This window comes from Bufo bufo, chromosome 2 (assembly GCF_905171765.1).
Source record: "Bufo bufo chromosome 2, aBufBuf1.1, whole genome shotgun sequence".
NCBI classification, from domain to species: Eukaryota; Metazoa; Chordata; class Amphibia; order Anura; family Bufonidae; genus Bufo; species Bufo bufo.
In genome coordinates, this window is record NC_053390.1 from 396,261,967 (window position 1) to 396,283,553 (window position 21,587).

Below are 21,587 nucleotides of genomic sequence, written 5' to 3' on the forward strand. Positions count from 1 at the left end.
GCAGATAAGGAAATTAGTCAATTTGCTAGGATTCTTCTTGCTCTCCCCTCCATTCTATTTTATTAACTCATTGCAGGCAGCACCTTACAACACGATTACCCCTTCAGTGCCCTTATAGATGTGAGAAGATCACGTACAGAACATTAAGGGACTTTTTTTTTCTGCGAGATGAATCCGATTTTCTTGCTGACCTATATTGATAACGCAATTGTTTTCTAACCACACACCTTTTGGACAAGTTGGCCTGGGGAATGTCACTGTTCTCAATGAGTTTTCTTATACTTATACTCTGCAAAAGTAGAATATCGGAAATAAATATAAGATCCCTCCTAGTGAGATGGTTCCTACAACACAGATATATCGCAAATATGATAAGCAGCTACAGTATATGCTGCTCCAATGAAGAACACGAGCTTGGTAAACAGGAGCAAAAAACACCTGAAATAAAGGTATTATATTAGAGGCCTCTCAATACTACTTATGTACTTATTGAGACATACCAGAGCACAGGAATCTATGATGCATAAAGGGATCTATGATGCATCAGAAACAGTTTTTTTTTTTTATATTAATTTTTTTTTTTTTCATTTCTGATTTCCTTATTTATTTCAATAGTACTATGTCATAACTACAAAATATTGGCCTCCTGCTGCAGTCAACACAAACGATATGACAGTTCCGCAATTGGGTCCGCATCCGTTCCGCAATTTTGCAGAACAGGTGCGAACCCATTCATTTTTAATGGGGCCGAAATGTGCTGTCCGCATCCGCATTTGCGGATCCGCACTTCCGGTCCGCAAAAAAATAGAACATGTCCTATTCTTGTCCGCAATTGCGGACAAGAAAAGGCATTTTCTATGAGAGTGCAGGCGATGTGTGGTCCGCAAAATGCGGAATGCACATTGCCGTTGACCGTGTTTTGTGGATCCGCAAAACACATACGGACGTGTGAATGGACCCTAACCCTCATACTAAGGGGCTTTCTGATCTGCAATTTTGCGGATTAGATGTGGACCGATTCACTTCTATGAGGCCCCAAAAGATGCGGACAGCCGTGTGCTGTCCGCATCTTTTCTTCCTTTCCACAGCCCCGCAAAACAAGTAAAACATGCCCTATACTTGCCAGTGAAAAGTCTATGGGTCTGAAAAAATGCAGAAAGAAATCAATTTTTTGTGGACATGCTGAACTGACCACAAAAAACAAACGGCAGTCTGAATGAGCCCTAATAGCGAATGTAAAGTTGGGATAACAGTATGACAGCTATATTGTTTTCTTGGTAGGCCTAAATAAAGATGCCGCAGAAGAGCATTGCATTGATTAGTGCAACGGGTGTCACTCTAAATGAGCCACACACCTTTTCCCCTCTCTCACAGTAAGGGCTCGTTCACACGACCGTGCCGGCTTTTTGCGATCCGCAAAAAACGGATGCCTCCCGTGTGCCTTCCGTAATTTGCGGAACGGAACAGGAGGCCCATTATAGAAATGCCTATTCTTGTCCGCAAAAAGGACATGAATAGGACAGGAATCGTAATTCTTGCAGGGCCACGGGACAGAGCAATGGATGCGGACAGCACAGGGAGTGCTGTCTGAATCTTTTGTTGACCCAGTGAAATGAATGGTTCCGTATACAGACCGTATGTGGAACACATAAAACGGCCCGTATACGGAACGCAGAATACATTCGTGTGAACGAGCCCTTATGGTGTGACTGGAAAAGTTAAACAAGACTGCCCGCTGTGCTAAAAGTCCAAACAAAAGGGAAGTTAAATAGCCAGGACAGGAGGTTGACTACATGGAGTGACTTCAAATAATTCTATCTAAAAGACCATCCCCCCATGTTCTAGTATAAAAATGACATAGTATATTTGTTAATATGAGATATTTTTGATGGAAGTGTCAATTTAACACTTCATTTCATTAAAGGGGTTGTCCAACCCCCAAATCCATATCAGGCAGTTGGAGCTCTGTTCTGTCCCTGCTGTTTCGAGGTCCCTTTAGTCTGGAAGTGTGATAGTCCGTCTGTAGTCACAGGCACCACAGCAGCCATTCCCTGGCCTCATCGGTCACGTGCTGCTTCAGGACATATCACTGGTGAAGATGGTCGCAAATAGATCGTTAAGCAACATTAACCAAACTGCATATCATTAAGACATGTTCAGATTGCGCAGATTGGTTGCAGAATCCGCACTGAAAACCAACAACAAAATACAGTACACAAGCATGCAGAACGTTTAGGCGGGTTGCAACATAAAGGGGGAAATCTGCAGTAAAATCTGCGTAAATCAGTTGTCCACTTCTGAACGTATCCTTACTGTAAAGATGCAGCGGAAATCAATTTGACTCTCTGTAATAACATGGATTTTCTGCATGATGAGAATATGAGAAGTTTTACATAATTTAATTATGCTTCAGTCTACCAATCGCATTTAACCTACAATGAGTACTATATCAGTAATAAAGTTCTATAAAGCAATAAGTTAAAAAATAAAAACTTTGAAAGTAACTTTTTGTTTCTTTATAAGCCATGTCTTTAATTCAGCAGACCTCTTTTATTCTATATGAAAAAAAGGATTGCTCTTAGTTTACTTTGGCCTGAGGTATGCCCGTCTCTCTCCGTGCTCCTGAGAGGCGTACTGCACTCCACAGTGCAGACTAAAACACACACATTTCCCCTCTACACTGCAGACTGTTGTCCACAGCACTAGGCAGACAATCAAATATAGATATAGCCCTGAATGCTGGAGTGATGGGCTGCTGATAGCATGGGACATGTAGTGAACCTCTGTCGCAGATGTTGTATTGTAGTGCATAGGATTTTAAAAGAAAAAAAGCATGCAACGTATGGACATGTCAGCTTAATGTTCTGCCCTGTGTAAGGTCAGAATATTACAGCTACAGGTCTGTTGCTCTAGTAGCCAAAACAGATAAAAAATGCAATGCTGTTTGGCTGCTTGTAGCTGGAAAAGAATACAATGGGCTCATATTGTAGTTTATTTCTGGTTGTATTCATGAGCAGATCGCTCACCCCACCTCCTGGAACCATGATGGACGGGCTGCTCTGTATAACTGCACACACATAAGCCTGTCAATCATGTCCCGAGGGGCGGGGTGAGTGCTCTGCTCATGAATACAATACAGTGTATTCTTCCAGGGCTGGGATTAGCCAAACTGCATGATGTTTTTTTGTGCCCTTTTGGCTACTAGTACTACAGGATCTGTAGCTATAATATTCTGCCCTTACACAGAACTACATAATAAAATTACATCATGCTCTTTCCCTGGTGTCATATTTTTTTATATTTTTCATGGTAAAAACACCCACATATAAAAATTGCAGATCAGAATTTAGGTACAGTAAGAATAGTTTTTCATAGAAGCATTTCCTGGCAATATGTAAGTAAAAAAGGCAGCAAAGCCACTATTTAACGGGCGGTTTTGCAGTAGCAAAAGAAAAATCCTAGCAATCCCTTACTTATTCTCATCTTTTGTCACTTAGTATCAAGACATATAAAAAGAAATCTTCTGTTCGTGTCCCAGTCGATCAGTCATTTGCCTTTGCTATGTGTCTGGCTGTAAGACAACTGGTTGCACAGGGAACTTTCCTCCACAGCTTGCAAAAGTATGAAAAGTTCAGCTGGTACCGAAGCCGACTTTAGATTCCTGTTTTTAAAGTCATAGAGTTGAAGGCTAAAGTTATTCACCAAAGTCTTGCTCGACTTCGGACTTAACGAAGAGACAGGTCTTTGTACAGCATTAAAACGAAGTTGGACAACAAACCGACTTTGGATCTTGGATCCGAAGCTTGATTCACTCACCCCTAAAATCCGGCATTAAAATGGATTAAATCACCAGATAAGTATTCTGGATTGTTGGGTGACCAAAGAAATGTATATAAATCTCGTGAGTAGAGATCATTCAGCAAAACAGCTAGAGACGGAATACAAACACAAAATCAGCTACTTTTTTTTAGTGTAATTTCCTAATTGGTTCTTTCTGCTCAGTCTTCTGATTCTGGTCATGTGGAAGTCCAAATTATATTACAGTTTAGAGCTGTAAAAGTGTTGAATCAAATTATCATACTCTCTGGATTACTGGATTTCACTGAAAGTATTATATATAAAGTAATAATATAAATAAATATATATAAGGAAGAGAGCATATTTAAAAGAAGAAAAACTACCACAAGAGGACACAGTTTTAAATTAGAGGGGCAAAGGTTTAAAAGTAATATAAGGAAGTATTACTTTACTGAGAGAGTAGTGGATGCATGGAATAGCCTTCCTGCAGAAGTGGTAGCTGCAAATACAGTGAAGGGGTATAAGCATGCATGGGATAGGCATAAGGCCATCCTTCATATAAGATAGGGCCAGGGGCTATCCATAGTATTCAGTATATTGGGCAGACTAGATGGGCCAAATGGTTCTTATCTGCCGACACATTCTATGTTTCTATATACTAGCAGAAGGACCCAGCTTCGCACGGGCATATTTAATCTATTTCATTTAATGTTTTTTGTGTGTCGTTAAAAGATATCAACAGTATCCCCCATAACAGTGACCTCTACAGCACCCCTTTAACAGTGAACTCCACAGACCCCCCCCCAGTGCCCTGCCACTTTAAAATGTGACCTCCACAGCAGTCCATCCCCTTAACAGTGACCTCCACAGCACCCTGCCACTTTAATTCTAGGGCTACAGAACGACATGTGTCACACGACATTTTGTCTCAACAATTTTTATAATGATAGGCTACACTGAGACATGTGACATGCATGGATTTTTAAGCGACTGTCGCGTCGCAGTATGTCACATGTCGCAGTGCAACACCATAGACTATAATTATAAAAATTCTTGAGCGACACTGGTGTGACATCAATGTCGCGCGACACATGTAGCAGTGTAGTTGTGCCCTATGTGTCGTGCGACTTATTGTCGCTCGACACATGGCGTTGTGTAGCCCTAGCCTAAAGCTGACCTACAGCAGTGAAGTAAAATGGTTGGGTTGTTATGAAAACCTGGTGTAAAGCTGTGTGTATGTGGAAACTAAAGGCCTACGAGCTTCTATTGGCTGATAATGGACATGTGACCGTGTGTATGGCAGTTGGGATATGAAGAGAAAGACTTGCAGGCTTGTATTGGCTAATGCAGGTAATTTTTTGGGAATATTTTAGGAACTGTACGTCCTAGAGAGCTGAGACCTGGTCTAAAACCTTCCCGGACACCTGAAGTACCCGTGTTCCACATTTGGTGAAGATCGGTCCAGTCGTTTGGTCGCGCATAAAGAACAGACAGACAGATGTCTGGACAGACACACTCATTGTGTATCGGCATGTTACCTCCACAGTATTCTTTCCCAGATAGTAAGTGATATGTGTACCAAGTTTAGTAATTGATCGATGAGTTTTTGAGTTACAGAGCAATATGTGGGTAGCAAAAACTGTTGGAGCATACAAACTCCATGCAGCTGCTGTGTAGGGGCGTATGACCCCCTGGGAATATCTCAGGAACGGTAAGTCCTAGAAAGCTGTGAGCCCCACAAGATTTCTTTCCAGCTAGCAAGGGATGTGTATACCAAGCTTCGTTGAAATCGATGGTTGAGTTTTTGAGTGACCGCGGAACATACATACATACACACACACACACACATACATATATACGTCCTTATTTATATACAGGGCTCCAGACTAAAAAAAATATCAAGGAGCCATTGGCTCCTAACCTGAAAAATTTAGTCGCCAAATTGAAATTTTTAGTCGCCAAATTTATAATACATATAACTATGGTATAATAAAAATAAAAAAAACATGTCTTACCTAGGGTTGTCACGATACTATAATTTTGACTTGATTTCGATACCATAAAAAAGTATTGCGATACTCGATACCACGTGAAAAAAATAAAACACCAAAAAAACTGTGTGGATTCCACATTTTATGGAACGTCTGGACCATAATAGAACAGTCCGGTCCTAATTGTTGTCGGGACAAGGTGACAAAAAAATGGCAAATTGCACTGTGGTGTTATGTAATTTTTTTTATTGTTTATATATTTTATAAGTAAAATTGGGCAAGGGAGTGATTTAAACGTAATATTTTGGTGTTTTTTTTTTTTTTTTTTAATACCTATTTCCCCCTTAGGGACTAGAACCTGGGATCTTTCATCCCTTGTCCTATTCACCCTGATAGAGCTCTATCAGGGTGAATAGGACCTCACACTATTCCTGCTGCCCTGTGCTTTGTGCACTCAACAGCAGGGAGCTTACCATGGCAGCCAGGGCTTCAGTAGCGTCCTGGCTGCCATGGTAATCGATCGAAGCCCCAGGATTACACTGCTGGGGCTCCGATCAGAACTGCCACTGCCACCAATGATAATACTTGGGGGAGGGGGGGGGGGGGGGGGCACTGCACCACCAATGATTCTAATTTATAATACTGTGGATGGGTACACTACAAGGGGCATACTATAGGCAGCACATGGGATGCGCCTGAGCTCTGGGTATACGTGTGCATCAAAATCAGAAGTTGCCACCGGCGCTGACCAACACGGGTCTTGGTGTACACTGACAGGACACCTACGGGGCGAGGACCGAGCTTGGGCATCCCATGGGTGACAGCCCATGTACTTTTCCACACTGGCACAGAAGCAGATGGCGGTATAGATTAACCCTATGTGTAATGGGTCATGAGTAGAGACAGTATAGTACCAATGGACAGTGCATGGCGGAGAACCGCATATAAACATTGAGGTACAAAGACGCCTGCACACAGACAGGGCACACGCATGCAGCATCCTGCTGTACACTGCGAGCCCCGGGATAGCTGGCACCTATTACTCTGGCTGAATGAAATGCCAGTAAATCCCAGAACCCAAACAGTTTGGCAGCTGGGATGAATTGTGGAGGAGCCACCCTCGCTCTCCTCCGCCAGCACACGCGTGGTTAATGTATTTTTCATGAGGCCACACACGTACTGTGTACAGTAGACATAATACCCCGTAACGGCGTACGTATGCCAAATGTGACACATCCATCTCGTATCGTCGGCGCCGACGCTCACCCTCCTCATTGTCGGTGCATGCAACATCGGCGATAGGGAAATATACCGTAAGCGTCCCCGCAGTTGGAGAAGGAGGCGGTCCCTCCCCCCTGTACTGCTGCTGCCACCACCAATGGGCTGATAGCAGGGAGGAGGAGGGGAGGGGCTATGGCCACTGCACCACCAATAAATATCGTTTATGCTTACAATACAAACGCAGGCTGCCATGCGGGTGCCGGACATATCCCATACCCGGCACCCAGCCTCTATGACTGCGCGAGGCGATCCGCCGCTATTAACCCCCTAGGTGCCGCACCGGAGGGGTTAATAGCGGCGGATCGCAGCGCGCAGTCATAGAGGCTGGGTGCCGGGTATGGGATATGTCCGGCACCCGCATGGCAGCCTGCGTTTGTATTGTAAGCATAAACGATATTCATTGGTGGTGCAGTGGCCATAGCCCCTCCCCTCCTCCTCCCTGCTATCAGCCCATTGGTGGTGGCAGCAGCAGTACAGGGGGGAGGGACCGCCTCCTTCTCCCGTGTTGTTGAGAACATGGCCGCGCTGAGAGCAGCGCGTGTCATGTCAGTTTGTGAAAGCGGCAGAGCAGCGGCGGGTCTAGGCGCAAATGGCGACAAGACTACAAAGTCTTGTCGCCATTTAGCATTTGCGACCATTTTGGTCGCCATCTGGAGCCCTGATATATATATATAAAGACTAGCAGAAGGACCTGGCTTTGCACGGGTATATTTCATTTAATGTTTGTGTGTGTCGTTAAAAGATATCGACAGTATCCCCCATAACAGTGACCTCTACAGAACCCCGCCCCTTTAACAGGGAACTCAACAGTCCCCCACCCCTTAACACTGCTCCCCCCCCACAGTGCCCTGCCACTTTAAAATGGGGCCCCCATAGCATTCCATCCCCTTAACTTTGACCTTCACAGCAACCCATCCCTTTAACAGTGAGTTTCATAGCACCCCACTCCCTTGACAGTGACCTCCTCAGGGGCCAGCCCCCTTAACAGTGACCTCCACAGCAGCTGCCCCTTTAATAGTGGCCCCTGCCCCCTTACAAGTGACCTCCACAGCGCCCTGACACTTTAATGCTAGGTCTACACGACTACATGTGTCGCGCAACATTTTGTCTCAACAATTTTTATAATGATAGGCTATGGCGTCGCAGTGCGACATGTGACATGCTGCGCCTGCGACACGACAGTTGCAAAAAATCTATCCTCGTCGCAGTGCAACACCATAGACTATTATAAAAATTGTTGCGCGACACATGTAGCAGTGTAGTTGTGCCCTATGCGTCGTGAGACTTATTGTCGAGCGACACATGTCGTCGTGTAACCCTAGCCTAAAGCTGATTTACAGCAGTGAAGAAAAATGGCTGGGTTGTTATGGAAACCTGGAGTAAAACTGTGTGTATGTGGAGACTAAGGGCCTGCGAGCTTCTATTGGCTGATAAGGGACATTTGACCGTGTGTATGGCAGTTGGGATATGAAGAGAAAGACTTGCAGGCTTGTATTGGCTACTGCAGATGATTTTTTGGGAATATCTCAGGAACAGTATGTCCTAGAGAGCTGTGACCCCCACAAGATTTCTTTCCAGGTAGCAAGGGATGTGTATACCAAGTTTCATTGAAATCGATGGTTGCGTTTTTGAGTGATCGCGGAACATACATACACAAACATATACGTTATATATATATACATACACACACACACACACACATACACATAGTATATATATATAGATACACAAATACGAGGGCAAGTCAAAAATTATCTCCACTGTCGGATTTATTGAAAGTTGATTAAAATAAACTCTACATCCAGAGTGGAGATAATTTTTGACTCATCCTCCTATATATACACGGATCAAAATGTATTTAGTATGAGATATTTATTAGGTAAATGGCTTTGAAACAAAAAAGGAATACCCATACCTGTCCTTCAAGAAGCTTCATTATGTGGTTCATCCATTCTTTATCATATTCTACTGACCGCTTCACATTTGCTATTTCCTAATGGGAGGAAAGGAGACACAATAATTTATGACAGCTTTATGAAAGCATTACGGCCATAGAATAAAAAAGCACATAGCGTTTAAAACACCTTACATCAAAAGTGACCAGAGTGCTCCATGGATACATTACACATCCCTGTTTTGCTAATAACAAGGAACAATCAATACCCCTGTATCATCCATAAAAGAGTGAAATGGCTACATGGACCAGCTCCAGTTTTACCCAGGCTACATAAAGGTCGTAAGACATGTTTCTTAAATGCTGAGCCATCTAGCTTTCCATTACTTTAACTTCAGACAAGCAGTGAACACAATGTGATGCAGCACGATTCTATGTGTGAAATTCTGACAAAGAACATTACGGTAGGTGCTTTTGTGGTGCATCAGCACTTGAGGGGTCTTTTGTTACAAGCCAAATATTGGGATACCTGAACATTTCTGGAATGTGACTGTATATTATATACATTTCTCTTCACTGTCACTGTCTGGTCCAGACCATTATCCAGACCAAGCAGCCTCACTAGACCATTATCCTTCTATTAAACCTACACACTCAGGAAGAAGGTGATTTCTTCACATCTGCCAAACATTCGCCTATCAGACTGCCGAATGGTGAGAAATGACTTCACCATGTAACAGGTATTCAATACTCTAGTGTGCAGCCAAACTGCACATGCGCGGTGGCGTTTTAGAGAAAACATAGGCCCCGATTTATCATGCCTTCACTCCAGAATTCTGGCTTCAAAAAGTCACAAAATGTGTCTTTTGTGACTTTTAGCACTCAGTTGTTCAAAAATTTTGCGACTCTTTGCATTTTTACACCACTCGCTCCAGTTTTGTAAAGTGGGAGGAAAAGAGGGTGTTAATAAATTTCACTGACTTTTCTTTTAAAAAGTCGCAAAAAAAGTTGCAATCTCACTCCAGTAGAAGGGTGGAGTTGGAAAACTGGAGGAGCTTTTATTTTATTTTTTCTAGACAAGTTTAAGGATAAGATAAATTTATCAAACGACATGTGACATTTGATAAATATGGCTAAAAGTTATCCAACGCAGACTCAATCAAAACTGACTACAAATATTCCAGGGAGAAGAGTCGAGTTTCAGCTTGATTGACTTATCTCTCCATAGACAAATAGGAAGAGACCTGCATATGTTGTAACAGGTTTTATTGTATACATTTCTAATCTCTTTCTCAGTTTCTTTTTTTTTTTTTTTTTTTTTTTTTAACGTATTACAGTTATAGCATACAAAGCCCCAAAAAATAATGCATACACAAAATAAATCATTAACAAAACAATGCAAACACAAGGGGAAAAAAATGGCATTTCCTTCAAAAATCATATTTCGAATAGAAACCCCACAATTAGGGCCCATTGATAGGAGTGATGTTCATGTCTGTGTGCTGTGCAACATAGGGACTAAACACAGACACATTATGGTCAATTCAAATTTATTATAGTCAAGGCCAAGTAACATGGCAGTTTACAGAGCTCGATCTGCTGCCCTGAAACAATGATTTTGGTGCCCGCATAAACAAAGATTTACCTTATGAATGAGTGTTTTGCTCGTTCATCAGGTGATCTGCGGCATCTTCACATAAACTGATTATTAGAAATGAGCGTTGGCTCAAGATATTTGGCCGACAATTGCCCAGTGTAAATCCGCCTTTACTCACCTCTTCACCTGGGGTCTCTAGTATATCACTGAGGTCAGACTGTGAGATGTTGAGGATGCTGGCTGCCAGTGACTGGGCTCGGTGTACAGACTGTTTGGATGGACCACTTACAGACTCTTGCAATATTTTGGCTTGTCTAAGAAGAGTTCTCCTTTCACACACATCCACTTGAAGTTCTTTTGCCAAGCTCTTTTCAAACAACAAAAAAAGAAGAAGCAGTTTTAGCAATTAAAAACATAATCCTTCAAAACTCATCTATTCAGCAGTACCTACCTACTTCTCCTTTACCGTGATTGCCCCTCAGCCTAAATCCAACAATCACCACCGCCTGTCACTAACACCCCTGATTTACTGTATCCAATATGCAAACCCCACCTCTCAAGATGCAAGTTTGTTTGGGTCAGATCACTTTTTCCATACTGTATGTATTGAGGCCTATTCTACCATGTAATAAAAGTATTACATAACATGTTTTTTTTTTATCTCTCTCTCTCTATATACTGTATATATATATATATATATATATATAAAAAAAGGAAGAGTAATGGCGGCACTGGAAACAAGCAGTATGGGTGCTATGTCCAGGGATATTGCTGCTTACCCCAGATGAACAAAAACGAAGAAAGGACAGCACTCCAAGTAAAAAAGTAGTGGTCTTTAATCACCCATGCAGATGGCAACGTTTCAGCTCAAACAAGAGCCTTTTTCAAGCTTGAAAAAGGCTCTTGTTTGAGCTGAAACGTTGCCATCTGCATGGGTGATTAAAGACCACTACTTTTTTACTTGGAGTGCTGTCCTTTCTTCGTTTTTATATATATATATATATATATATATATATATATATATAAAAAAAAGAAAACAAATGGCGGCACTGGAAGAAAACAATGTGGGTGCTAGGTCCAGGGATGTAGCAGCTTACCCCGTATGATAAGGATGAAAGACGGACAGCACTCCAAGTAAAAATAGTGGTGTTTATTCACCCATGTGGATGGCAACGTTTCAGCTCATACAAGAGCCTTTTTCAAGCTTGAAAAAGGCTCTTGTATGAGCTGAAACGTTGCCATCCACATGGGTGAATAAACACCACTATTTTTACTTGGAGTGCTGTCCATCTTTCATCCCTATATATATGTATGTATAAAATGCATAATACTTGCATACAAGCTCTCTAAGCACAATGTTGTGCAGCAAGGACTTAAACCAGGACTGCCAATTACACGACACGAATCATAATCACATTCAACCTCTTATAAGGAAGACGTTAGACACACCACAGCTTTGACTGGTACAGACTATAGAGGGCTAGCTAGGGATTTCTTCTCCAGCCCGGTCTTTAAAGGGGTTGTCCACTTTCTGGTTACTGTTCACCAAAGCGTTTGTGAGATGATTATATGGCACTTACTAATATAGCCTTTGTTGAAATTCTGCCATATTCTCTATATTTTCTAAGATATGCTGTGTTTTTTTCCTAAATAAAACTTACCAGGAAAGGTTAAAGGACCTTAATATGAATAGCTTGGAAGAAAGAAGAGACAGAGGGGATATGATAGAAACTTTTAAATACATAAAGGGAATCAACTCGGTAAAGGAGGAGAGCATATTTAAAAGAAGAAAAACTACCACAAGAGGACATAGTTTTAAATTAGAGGGGCAAAGGTTTAAAAGTAATATCAGGAAGTATTACTTTACTGAAAGAGTAGTGGATGCATGGAATAGCCTTCCTGCAGAAGTGGTAGCTGCAAATACAGTGAAGGGGTTTAAGCATGCATGGGATAGGCATAAGGCCATCCTTCATATAAGATAGGGCCAGGGACTATTCATAGGATTCAGATATATTGGGCAGACTAGATGGACCAAATGGTTCTCATCTGCCGACACATTCTATGTTTCTATGCTTAAGTGTTTACAAAGTCTTTTATGCTGTCTACAATATGGCTGCTGATGTAGGGTCATGTGACCAGGCAAATCATCTCTGTGTGATGTCTCCTCCATACAAATACATCGCACCTGCCACCTGTACTTGTTCTTTGGGGAGTTTAGTCCATGTGCACTTTGTTTGAATGGAGGAGACATCACATGGAGACGATTTGTCTGGTCACATGACCCTCCATCAGTGGCCATCTTATGGACAGGATCTCTGTGTGGACAGCACAAAAGACTTTGCAAACAAGTAAGCATATCTTATAAAATATAGAAAATAGTGCAGAATTTCAACAAATGCTATATTAGCAAGTGCCATATCATCATCTGACAAACAAATTGGTCAACAGTAATCAGAAAGTGACCAACCCCTTTAAAGGGTAACTGTCATTTTTTTTTTAATGTAATTGGATTGGTCTAAGTTTACCTTAGTTCCCTAGTTAATACTTTTGTATAGGTATTGAATTACCTAGTAATTGCAGCATGTTCTTTCCTCCCCCAAGCATTTCGAAGGTGCGGCTAAAACAGCGTTGTTAGGTGTCCTCCATCTCCTATATACAGAAGACCGAGGACGTAGTAGTGGGCAGTTCCCACTGCCCGCACGCTCCCGTCGGACCGGGATAGTGCCGATATTCGTGATAAAAATTTGCGATAAAAATTTGTGATCAACTACTCAGGAGGAAGAGGGCGTGTTTAAGTCTGGAGAAAGCCGATTGGTTGGGGTGAGGCTGCGCGTTCCTGAGATTAGCTAAATTAATTCTGGGTAGTTAGGGAGGGAGGTCTTAGCCTCAGGGTAAGGGCATCGGCAGCCATCTTGAGAAGATAGTCCGAAAGAAGTCTTATGAGGAGTGGTTGCTATGGATGGAATCTTATTAAACAAGTGGTATGTGAACACAATAATTAGTGATTATGGATTATCACCACAGCAGCAACAACATATATGAAAATAGAATTTTGAGTGAAAATTTGACAGTTATCCTTTTAAGAAGTTTGGTCAAGGCAGAGTAGCTGCTTGGCAGCCACCCAACCACTCCAAGCATCTGGGGGAAAATGTCCTACCAGTCCATGTTATACTGCTGGCAACTCCTTGAAATATAAAATATGGACTAACAACTGTCTGAATTACACTGCATTGAAATACCTGCAATTCTCATTTATTTAGAACAGTCTGCAAACATTAAAATGCACTCTAAATAAAATTTACACATAATGAATACTACGCCAGAAAAGAGGCTTTTTTATGCCGCCCTTGCCACATTTCCAAAAAGGGTGTGGTAAGGATGGGAAGTGGGTGTGACCATCAGCCGCAACAAATTTATCTTCATTTACACCAGTTTTCTAAGGCCTAATATATGACGCATCTTCCAACAGCGCAGGAAATATCAAGACCAGTGCAGAAACGCTTCAGTTTTGTTCCCATTCATTGTCAATAGGGACAAAACTAAACTGAACGAAACAGAATGCACCAAAATGCATTCCGTTCCGTTTAGTTGCGTCCCCATCGCGGACAGAAAAACGCTTCAAGCAGCGTTTTTCTGTCCGCGATGTGGTGCAGAGCAATAGAAAACGGATCCGTCCCCCATTGACTTTCAATGGTGTTCAAGACGGATCCGTCATGGCTATAGAAGACATAATACAATCGGATCCGTTCATGACAGATGCATGCGGTTGTATTATGGTAACGGAAGTGTTTTTGCAGATCCATGACGGATCCGCAAAAAACGCTAATGTGAAAGTAGCCTTATCTTGATTGTGTAGGTCAGTACAATTACAGCGATATACCACATTTTAATAGTTTTTCTTGTTTTAATACTTTAAAAAAATAAAAACTCCATATTCTGACCCCCATAACTGTTTTATATTAACATATATCAAGCTGTGTGAGGGATTATTTGTTGCAGGGCAATCGGTATTGTTCATTGATACCATGTTGGGGTGTGTATGACTTTTTGATAACTTTTTATGATTTTTTTTCGATGGTAAAACAACCAAAAAATGAAAAATCAGCCATTTAGATTTTTTTTCCATTACACCAGTCACCATACAGGATAGATAATTTTGTATTTTAATAGTACAGGCTTTTTTGGAAGTGGTGATGCTAATAATATTTATTATTTACCTTTTTTTATTTGTAAACTTGGGAAAGGGGGTGATTTAAAATGTATACGGTTTTTAAAAACGTTGTTTTTAACCTTCTTTTTACACTTACTGTATTTTTACATCCCCTAGGGGACTTTAATGGGGTTGTCTCACTTCAGCAAATGGCATTTATCATGTAGACAATGTTAATTCAAGCCACTTACTAATGTATTATGAATAGGGATGACGAGCGAATCGACTTCGGATGAAACATCCAAAGTCAATTCGCATAAAACTTATTTTAAATATTGTACGGAGCAAGCGCTCCGTACAGTATTAGAATGTATTGGCTCCTATGAGCCGAAGTTATTACTTTGCGAAGTCTCGCGAGACTTCGCATAATAACTTCATAAATCAATTTCTACTGTAAAAAAACATTTCCCGAACTCGGGTCCGGTTCCAAGGTACCACTTGGAATCGAACCCGAGTTTGGGAAATGTTTTTTTTTACAGTGGAAATTAATTTATGAAGTTATTATGCAAAGTAATAACTTCAGCTCATAGGAGCCAATACATTCTAATACTGTACGGAGCGCTTGCTCCGTACAGAATTCAAAGGAAGTAATATTCGCTCATCCCTAATTATGAATATCTATTTTGCCTCCTTTTCTGGCTTGATTAATTTTTCCATTGCATTAGACCGTGCTGATTTCCAGGGGTTATGACCACCCTTCAATCCAGCAGTGGTGGCAGCGCCTGCACACTGTTGGAAAAAGCAACAACCTCTCTGGGGGTCGGGTGTGCGCACAGGGCTACCTGTTATGTGCCATACTGGCCACCATAACATTCAGGGAATGCAGGTTTTTGTGCCATTATGGCTCAAAAAATGGAAAAAGGCAGAGTAGACCCAGCATGCATGTGAAACCTGCATTCCCTGAATTTTATGGTGGCTAGTATGGCACATAACAGGTAGTATTTAGTGTTAGGTTCCCATCTTATAGAGATCGCCTTGACGCCGGCAGACAGGCCCAAATAATTTTGTACAAAATATATTTGCCAAGAATCTCAAATTTACAAAATAAGCGATGCATTAGCATCAGAATATTTTCTATAACTATGGCATTATTGTAAGTTATTTGTGTTTGCAGAGTGCTGTTGCATTGTGTTTTTCTCTTTGTGTTTCTAGCCATGGCGACATGCACCTGCGCATTTGGATGTGCTGACTGACACACTTTTTTTTGCAGTTGTACTGGAACTGGAGGTGTGGCTGACTCCAGTTAGTCTTGTACCCCTGACCAGCCTGTATGCCATATAGGCTGATTTTAATTTGTGTTAGTATAAAGCCGTAGCCTGCTCTCCCTGCATTTATTGGAAGCCGTCTGGCACCAGGAGAGGTATAGAGTGGCCTCAGTATGCATGTTGGTACCTGTATTCCCTGGATTTAATGGAGGCCATTATGGCATAAAAAATTGTAAAAGGCAGAGTGGACTCAGCATGCATGTGGAACCTGCACTCCCTGAATTTTATGGTGGCCAGTATGGCACGTAACAGGTAGTATTTAGTGTTAGGTTCCCGTCTAATAGAGATTCGCCTTGACCCAGGGAGACGGGCCCAAATAATTTTGTACATGTAAATGTATTTGCCAAGAATCTCAAATTTACAAAATAGACGTAGCATTAGCACCAGAATATTTTCTATAAATATGGCATCATGGTACGTTTGTGATTGCAGTGTGCTGTTGCAGTGTGGTTCACCCAATCTCGCTGCATGGGAGCCGTTATTTGACCTATCATATGCCGTTGTCCAATTACCACTGCACCTGAGGGGGGTTAAAGTTCCGTGATCAGCATTATTACTGATTACAGACTCTTCCTCCGGGTGTCTGCTGTGTAAGAACAGCAGGCATCCCAGCCCTGACTTCTGCCATACATTAATGGATGTCGGGAAGGGGTTAAATCAGCAATAATATATGATTAAGCTCTCACGTAAAAATAGTAACTCAGCGGTTGTGTGTACCAGGGACAGACTACCTTGACTGGAGAGGTTTAAGAATGATGCTTCAACCCATTAAGCCATTCACTGTATATTAGGTGCTGCTCCTGGTGCATGCATCAGTAACCATATGCCAAGCACAAACAGCTACTGGCTTCATTCATTAAAATCCAAAGAGTGTGTTATACTGTTTACAGTCTAATAGATATTCACTGTCGCTGTTCAGGCTTCTGATTCAATTTGCTTAAATCCCAGCTGCAAAGTAATCTTGATGGAGATTAAGTTAATTTATCAGCAATATCTACTGTGGAGTATCATCAGTAATAAAAGGGCTGCCTCTGCCTCACAAAGGTGACATGCTCTTTTTTTTTGCTTTTACAATAAGGACAGTACAAAGTGATGATGTTCTAGCTGTAAATTCCCATTAGAGACTGAGCATTGTCAACGAGCCTTCAACAGATGCTGCTAGATCAGGAAACAAAGAGCACTGACAAGTCGTCTTCTTCTAGAGGTTGTAAAGTTACAAACCCATGCAGACTAAGGCTCCATTCACACGTCCACAATTTCGCATACCTCCCAACTCCTGTTTTCAAGTTCGGCGTACAAGGTTCGAGTTCGGGTTATCTAAGAATTCCGTTATGGATTCCGCTACCATAAGTTATGGTCCGTGGAAGCGGAGTCCATAACGGAATTCTTAGATAACCCGAACTTGAAAACAGAAGTTTGCTCAACACTACTCCCAACTTTGTGGACAGGCAAAGAGGGGCACTTAAGGTTCATTGTGTGACAAATACATTTTCCTGCATATTTATACACTTGAATAGATTTCTAAAATCAAAATTGCATCAAATAATGAAATAATATACAAATGTACAGATAGGAACAGACAAACACTTTCTGGATCAATATTATAAGTGTAATAATGCAAATCTATAATTCAGATGAGAAAAAGGGACATTTAAGGAGCCAAGAGGGACAGAGGGACTTCGGGTCAAAAGTAGGGACTGTTCCCCCAAAAGTGAGACACTTGGGAGGTCTGGAACAGGGACAGGGGAGCAAGTAGCTGCTAGACACCTCTTGCGCCAGAAAATGCAGCCATTACGGATATAATTTTAACTTCAGAAATGGAACGTAGCTGGTGACTTTCTGAGAAACAAATTTAGAAGTGACAAAATGTGATTTCTGCAACTAAACAAAAAAAATTCTAATATCTCTGGGAGTAAAAAAAAAACAACAAAAAAACATCAAAGTCTGTTAAACATTAGACTGAAGGTGAAAAAATAGGATATTTATGAAAATGACCAGCGTTTTATACATTTTTTTTTGTTTAAAAGGCGCTTTTAGCACTGGTTGATTTTATTAGATTGAGATGGCATCGACCAAACCACTGTCGAGCTGTAGTGAGGCTATGTAGCATGTTTGTGGATAGCAGTCTACAATATCAATGGAGCAGATACATGTAAAATGCAAACAGTGTCTTCTGAGTATAATTCGAAGCTGAGCACTCAAGAGTTTGCTTGTTTCAGGGCATTGAGGTGTATAGTCACTGCTTACTGATAAAGTAAAATGTGAGCCGTCTCCGGGGTCCAGGAGATGTCATGTTGAATAATGCTGGTGATAATACAGCATAGATGAGTGGCTCTGTCATGTCTAACAAAGCAAGATAAAATATTTTATATGACAGAAGGAGACATCCCCTTATCTCCTATAAATTACACAAATGCTAGTTTTATTATAGAGAAAGCGTCTAAAACTCTTCAAAGCACAGCGAACTGATAGACGATATCTAAATTCCTCAGAGCTATTTGCAAAAAACCTCCCCCATTAAAGCCAACTCCCCAAAAAAGTTAGAGTGCGTACGTTACGTGGAGTTGCTGGTAGGGTTGTTGCGGGTAGAGAAATTTCAATACCCAATCGATACTTTTGTCCCGGTATCGATACAATACTGGGATTTCCATTTTTCCGATACTGGGCTGCGCAGTCTAGTATCTCTGTACATGAGCGCACTGCTGTGAGCGCGCTCATGTTCCCTCAGCAGCACAGGGGAGAAGGAAGCAGTCTCTCCCTTTCCCCTGTGTTGCCGCTGCCACCAATGAGGAGAGAGGGGCGGGCGCACTGTGCCACCAACGATAGGAGGACTTTGTTAGGTTACCAGGCTACATAAAGCGGCGCCCAGGGATGTCCCTGCACTTACTATTATTCGTGGGCGCCGCTCCATTCGCCCGGTGAGCCCCCATTACTGTATCTGGCTCCGTATGCTAATTACTACTATCGGAGCGATGGGGAGGAAACATCAGCTTCTCTCCTGGGCGTCTCCTTCTCCCTGCTGTAGCACTGTCCAATCGCAGCGCAGAACATCACAGTCAGGGAGAAGGAACGCCCAGGAAAGAAGCTGATGTCTCCTGCCCATCGCTCCGATAGTAGTAATTAGCATACGGAGCTGGAGACAGTAATGGGGGCACAGCGGGCGAACGGAGCGGCACCCAGGAATAATAGAATAGTAAGTGCAGGGACATCCCTGGGCGCCGCATTATGTAGCCTGCTCATGAAAGGTCGTCTTTAACTTTTAATACAGGAGGCAGGTGGCGGCAGCAAAATCACATAGCCGGCACCCTGACTTTGACAGAAAGCTGCGATTAGCGGAAGTTAACCCCTCAGGTGCGGCACCTGAGGGGTTTACTGCCACTGGACTGCTGCCGGCACCCGCCTCCTGTGCGCCCCCTCAACCCCCCCAGTATTAAAGTCATTGGTGGCAGTGGCCACAGGGTCCCCCTCGACCCTCCCACTCATTATTGGCAGTGGCAGCTTCTGATCGGAGCTCCGATCGGTTACCATGGCAGTCAGGATGCTACTGAAGCACTGGCTGCCATGGTAACATCCCTGATGCTGTGTGCACAGAGCACAGAGCAGCAGGGACAGTGTGAGGTCCTATTCACCCTGATAGAGCTCTATCAGGGTGAATAGAACAAGGGATAAAAATAAAATAAAAACACCAAGTATAACTCACCCCCTTTCCCAATTTTACATATAAAATATATAAACAATAAATAAATAAACATATAACATATCGCCATATCCGAAAAGTCCAAACTATTAAAATATTTTAAAAAATCTATGCGGTGAATGCCGGAACAGAAAAAAATAAATATATAAAAACTCTGTGATTCGCCATTTTTTAAAATGCGGAATGCACGTGGCTTTTTTGGTGTTTTATTTTTTCCGAGTGGTATCGAATATCGCAATAGTTTTTTTATGGTATCGAAACCGAATCAAAATTTTGGTATCGCAACAACTCTAGTTGCTGGGTTGGCTTCTATCTTGTAGACAAGTGCTCACTGCAATATTTCCTAGTCTGGCACTCAAGGGCACAACCTGATCACCGTGCCAGTTTGCATTTATGCATCTAATATTTTCTATGCTAATAATCCTGTCTATCCCTCTCGATTAACCTTGCTGTAATATGTCAGTGATCTATCCAAATAAAACAGTGGCAGTAATAAAGATGAAGGACCTGAGCAGTACCTAACTAATGAGTGGGATGGCGAGATGCAGAAGAAAGCAAGCAGTGAATCAGTCAGTCATACCCAGATAGAGCCTCCCTGTAAGTCAATCCCAATGCAGACACCCCCACATGAAGTAAAGCTGGAGAGATCATTCATTTCTAGCAATGAATACAAGGTTAGTATGGTACTTCGTGTGATTTATGTGCTTTCTTTATTTTGTTGCATCAGCTGCACTAATATAATCCATGTGATTGTGGTGTACATAAGTAACTGACACGTATCTTTAAACAAATGCATTTTATTTCCTGTTTTGCATCTTCCCTTAGGGCAATGATGGGCATACGCTTTTCCCCCCAAAGGTTGGCTATAAAAACAATCTGTAAACTACGTTCACTTAATCTGTAAGCTACATTGCAACCAAGGCTGACTGACAGGTACTGATCCTGGTTCTGAGTTTATAATGCTGGAACCACCTGTGATATCTCCAGTCAATGTACCCCAGCTGAGATTTCATCAAGCCTGAGGTGACCCAATACAACACTCTGTGATGTCATCGATGCCCTTGTATCTGTTACTTCCTGCTGCTTCATGTTCTTAGATACTACTTTAGTTGTGCAGTTCTATGCAACTGCTTTGCATCTGAATCTGGGGTTGGCTATTGCCGAGGTTGCCTGATTGATTAGGGTGGAGTTGCTGAAGTTTGTGCCTCTTAATTCCCAGGCCTCACTCCACAGTGTTTGCCATGTGCGTTTTCCCCCAGATTCTCTTATTCTTATGTTTCAGTTACTGTGTTACTGTGCTGTTCTGGCTGAGTTGCTGGGATGAGATTTAGTGTTATTCCATTTCTGTTTACTGTCATTGATCCTCCTGTATGCCATACATCTGCCCTTTACTCAATGGATCATCTCCTCATTCTGTGACTCTCTACATTTAGTTCCTGTCATTCACCAGTGAGTTTGAGTGCCTTGCTTTCTGCCAGTATTTATATGCCTCATTTACATAGGTTTTGCAACCACCGGTTGCTGTGCAATTCAGCCCTACTTTAAGGCATGTGGGTATATGAGTACCAAGAGCCTCATTTAGGACATAGATAAAAAAAAACACTGCTATAGGTGAAGTCCAGTTCTGCGGTCCTTGTACAATCAGAGTACTTATAGTATCCTATAAGTTAGCAAACCTAAAAAGGGCTTTTTCAGGACTAGAAGAAAATGGCTGCTTTATTCCAAAAACAGCCCCACACCTGCCCATGAGTTGTGGCTTGTATTGCAGCTCTGCTCCACTGAAGTGAATGGGTCTGAACTGTAACGCCCCACACAACCTGTGGTGGTGCTATTTTTGGAAGAAGCAGCCACCTT

At 42.0% G+C, this 21,587-nt stretch overlaps 1 protein-coding gene across 1 annotated transcript in view; it reads right to left on the minus strand.

Annotated features, from left to right (window-relative positions):
- CNTLN (centlein) overlaps nt 1-21,587 on the minus strand; it is a 353,786-nt gene that overhangs the window by 13,636 nt on the left and 318,563 nt on the right. Inside the window, exons 25-26 of the mRNA XM_040417242.1 lie at nt 10,740-10,928; nt 8,986-9,063 (exon numbers count right to left, since the gene is read on the minus strand). Of these exons, the coding sequence (XP_040273176.1) occupies nt 8,986-9,063; nt 10,740-10,928 (267 nt within the window). The remainder of the gene's footprint in view (nt 1-8,985; nt 9,064-10,739; nt 10,929-21,587) is intronic.